This window comes from Arachis ipaensis, chromosome B07 (genome assembly GCF_000816755.2).
Source record: "Arachis ipaensis cultivar K30076 chromosome B07, Araip1.1, whole genome shotgun sequence".
Lineage (NCBI taxonomy): Eukaryota > Viridiplantae > Streptophyta > Magnoliopsida > Fabales > Fabaceae > Arachis > Arachis ipaensis.
In genome coordinates, this window is record NC_029791.2 from 115,224,971 (window position 1) to 115,228,953 (window position 3,983).

The window sequence follows — 3,983 nt, forward strand, 5'->3', positions numbered from 1 at the left end:
AAAAGTATCCATAATTAAAAAGAATACATAAAAACTTAAAAATATTGACAATAAAATTGGCTTTTTTGTTTAAAATTTTTTAACTTTAATGTTTATTTATTCATTACTTTATTAATAAATTATTTGTTAAAAAATTGTTCACATTAATAAATTTTGATATTAATTAATTAATTCGTTTGGTGTAAAACTAATCTTAGTTTCGATTTTTTTTAATTGATGTTTTTTATTGTTATATAGTACCGTAGAAAATATAAAGCCAAACTATACATAAGAGATACTAAATTCTTTTAAAATAGTATTTTTTTTGTGACAAATTTTTCTAAAACAGTATAAAAAAATAGTAATTTATTTTATATTGATACTGTATAAAAATTAATTGTTAATTTAATAAAAAATTAAATAACTAAAATCGTAATTTAATAAAAATATAGTTTTATGATTTTAAGTTATTGAAAATATATTTTAAAAATAAACTAACCAAACATATTTTTATTATTTTAGATACTTAGAAATAAATCTTCTTTTCGCAAACCAACAGTATTTTTTAAAATACAAAAAATTGAAAATGAAAATTATTTTTAAAAAAAAATTATTTTCACAAACTAATCAATTCTTATTATTTTAATTTAAAAATGACTAACTCCTTGCTTTATTCGTTAAGAGATGTGAGGCGTGTTAACTAACTCAGAAAACAATTAAAAAGTTGGAAGAGTTTAAGTTGTTAGCACATACCACATCATCAAGAGCAAGCCTTAGTAGAGCATGTTGCCTTCTATTATCACCGTTGACACCATCATCATCAGTAATCCCATTTATAAACTCCTCNATTACATCATGGTATCGTTCTGGGGAAATTTGAGCTCTCTCCATTATTTCTTCATCTGTTGGCTGCCTCTGAAGCTCAAACGTCAACTCCAGTTTAGCTCTTTGAATCTCTGCCCTAACCTGCTCAAGAACAGTCATCAGAGTTTACGCAATCACAAGTTGATAAAGTAGAAATTCAAGAATCACAAGTTTAATCTACATTATTGCTAATGAAAAATGATCTAGGTAACATACTGATTCAAGTCCAAAGGGAACACGTGTAAAACTTGAGAGGGTCATTGAACGAATGATGGAATGTCTTATCCAAAACAATCCGTAGGTGGATAGCCGGAATCTTCTGTTCGGCTCGAAGCGATCAATTGCTGTAATGAGTCCTTTAACTCCTGCCTGACACAGATCCTGAAACCGTGGGCTATTGCCAAAATCCCAAAAATATTTGTTGATCACAAATAACACAAGCCGGAGGTTGTGCTGCAATAGATTCAACCAAGATTCTTAATATCCAAATCATACTATTAAACCATGCTGCAAAAGATTTGAACAAAAGAAAAAAAACTTAAATTACCTTGATCAGCTTGTTTCTTGCAGCTCGGCCTACTTCTATAGTTTTCTTTACTTGAGAAACGTTCATATTTGTAGCGTCAGCTAGTTCAGCCTCTGTAGGTTCTCTACCTAGCTCCTTCTGCAAATCCTCTTTCACTTGAAGAAGTGCCTGAAAATAACAACAATGCTTTTTTAATGTATATTCATCTAAGAAAAAGAAGACAAAAACTTTGTTGACTAAACTACTTAATTACCTTCATAGGTTGCATCAACTTGAACAACCAAGTATGCTCTGAAGAAGGAAGAACTGGAGGTATTTTCATTTTCTTCCAGTCCAAACTAACAAGATCCGTCGACCCTGAATATTCCCTAACAAGTTCCTCAATCTTCTCACTGTTATCCTTAACAATTCTTTTCTTTGGAGTGGGAATGTTGTTTTTCAAAGCAATCCTCTTATCAAGACTTAATCGTTTTGTCTTGGTGTTTCTATTTCTAATCACTCTGGTCCTATCATTATTGTTTACCTCTCCTTCTTTATCAGCAATCTTCTTCTCCCGACGCAACACTCTCTTGGTCTTAGTATCTATATATACTGCATTGTGAGTTTCGGATGCAGAGCTAAGTTTGTATATGTTTTCAAGTATGGCAGCAGCCTCATTGTAGTCCACGTCCAACATAGCAGATTCCTCTATGGAGATAGTTCTCCCTCGCTTAGGCGATTTGTTAATCTTTCCCATCCGTTTCTTATTATTACTTTTCTCCATTTCAACGTGGATAGGAACTTTCTCTTTGGTTGCAATCAGTGCCGAATCATTGTGCTTATCTCCTTTAAATGCTATGACTAAAGGCCTCTTTAGGGCAGATCCATGAGTGCTAAACTTTGTATTTAATCCTAGTGGTGTCCTGGCAGCTGAGCTAGAAACAGTCACAACTCCCATATATACCACCACCACGTTACAAAAGCTTTGTAAAAGAAAATGACAAATTTTCAACGGCCAAATTCTGCAACAACATCAGAGCAAAATGCACTACTATGAATTTTAAAGGAAAGAACATAAGAATCTCTTAATTAATCATCAATGTACTTTTATTATTAATTTAACAAGAACAATAAACAGAGAAGTTATTAAGCAAACCAAAAGACTAAAAATTGATTAAAAAAACCAGAATCATCACATATTACATACTATTTCTCACTCAAAAACACATAGTAATACTGCGGGCTTACAACCTTCTAGAAGCAAAACAATTTTAATTATTTATCACATAATAGATTTTTTATATATTAAAAAATATTCATCTAACTCTTTTAGATTTTCATTTTCTTTTTATCTTCTGTAGTGAGTGCATTTATATAAATTAATCTGTTCATTCAAAAAATTACAGAAAAGAATATGTATTTTTGTCTACGAATCATTTTTCAAAGATCTTTTATGGTATTCACTACAAGATAAAATTTTGTAGATTACTAGTAAATCTTCCGTAGGCTCATTTAGATTTTTTTTGTTCTTCTTACCTTTTGAGTACTGAGTACATTTATATGAATTGTATTTTATTCATTCAAAGAAAAAATATAGTAAAGAATATACATTTTTAAAATCTAGAATATTTGTTTAGAAGTCTTTTAGCAGTAATTCTGCAGCTTTTAGCGATCATTCGGGCAGCTTATAATCTGAAACCCTTATCAAATAATACGATTAACAACTATAAATGGTTGTACAAAATGAAAGATATCAGTGTTTTTAGCCAAGTAAATTGAGATAATACTTTATGAACTAACCAGATTTCTTGCCGTCAAAATAATCTTAATGTCTTACTAATTTTTGAAAGAAAATATAGTCATTTCTATCACTATTGTTAATCAAACGTACCTAAAAACTAAAAAAAATGATATAAATTAATGATCAAGTGTGTAACAGCAGTAGTATACCTTTGATGTGCAGGAAGTAGCAGAATCAAATCCAAGGCAGATTTTCTAAACTAGAGAGGATCACTTAGAACTTTGAGAACCTGAGAATGTGAGAGAGAAGAACCTGTGGTTGTCGATGACTCTGTATTATAAAAGAACTGCAAAATACGAGAATTATTACGTCCACAACTTTTTCTTCTCCAAAAATCAAGAGCCACAGATGAATCTGCTGGCAGATGAAGAAGTGCCAACGTGGCGTTTTTAGAGTGGGAGATCAGATATTTCTCGAAATAAATGTGGATGACATTGTTTGGCACGTGGTTGGTTCTTAGCTTTGAAACTGAAAACTTTCGTTTGAGGTTCTATCTTGAATACGTAGCATGTTAATAACCATGATAATGTGTTATACTGTGTTTTATTAGGATTTTTATCCGTTAAACTTCATATTTGATTTTTGTTATTATAAATGTATTAGAATTATTTTAAAAAATTTATATAATGCAATTACGCATTATAAGATGTAAAAATGAATAAATATTTTATTATATTTAAGTTTGTGACAAAATAATATTGAGTTTATTTTCTCTATATGCGTATATAAATGAATTAGAAATTAAGAGTGTATGTTTTTCAATGGAGGTCATAATTTTGGAAAAATAAAGTAGACTGAGAAAGATAAAGAAATGTGTTGCTAAAATTTGATCTC

At 30.0% G+C, this 3,983-nt stretch overlaps 1 protein-coding gene across 1 annotated transcript in view; it reads right to left on the reverse strand.

Annotated features, from left to right (window-relative positions):
• LOC107605944 (RNA polymerase sigma factor sigE, chloroplastic/mitochondrial) overlaps positions 1-3,488 on the reverse strand; it is a gene marked incomplete in the record, with an annotated part of 5,820 nt that extends 2,332 nt beyond the window's left edge. Inside the window, 6 exon segments of the mRNA XM_016307897.2 lie at positions 733-825; positions 827-945; positions 1,060-1,296; positions 1,391-1,537; positions 1,623-2,370; positions 3,299-3,488. Of these exon segments, the coding sequence (XP_016163383.1) occupies positions 733-825; positions 827-945; positions 1,060-1,296; positions 1,391-1,537; positions 1,623-2,306 (1,280 nt within the window).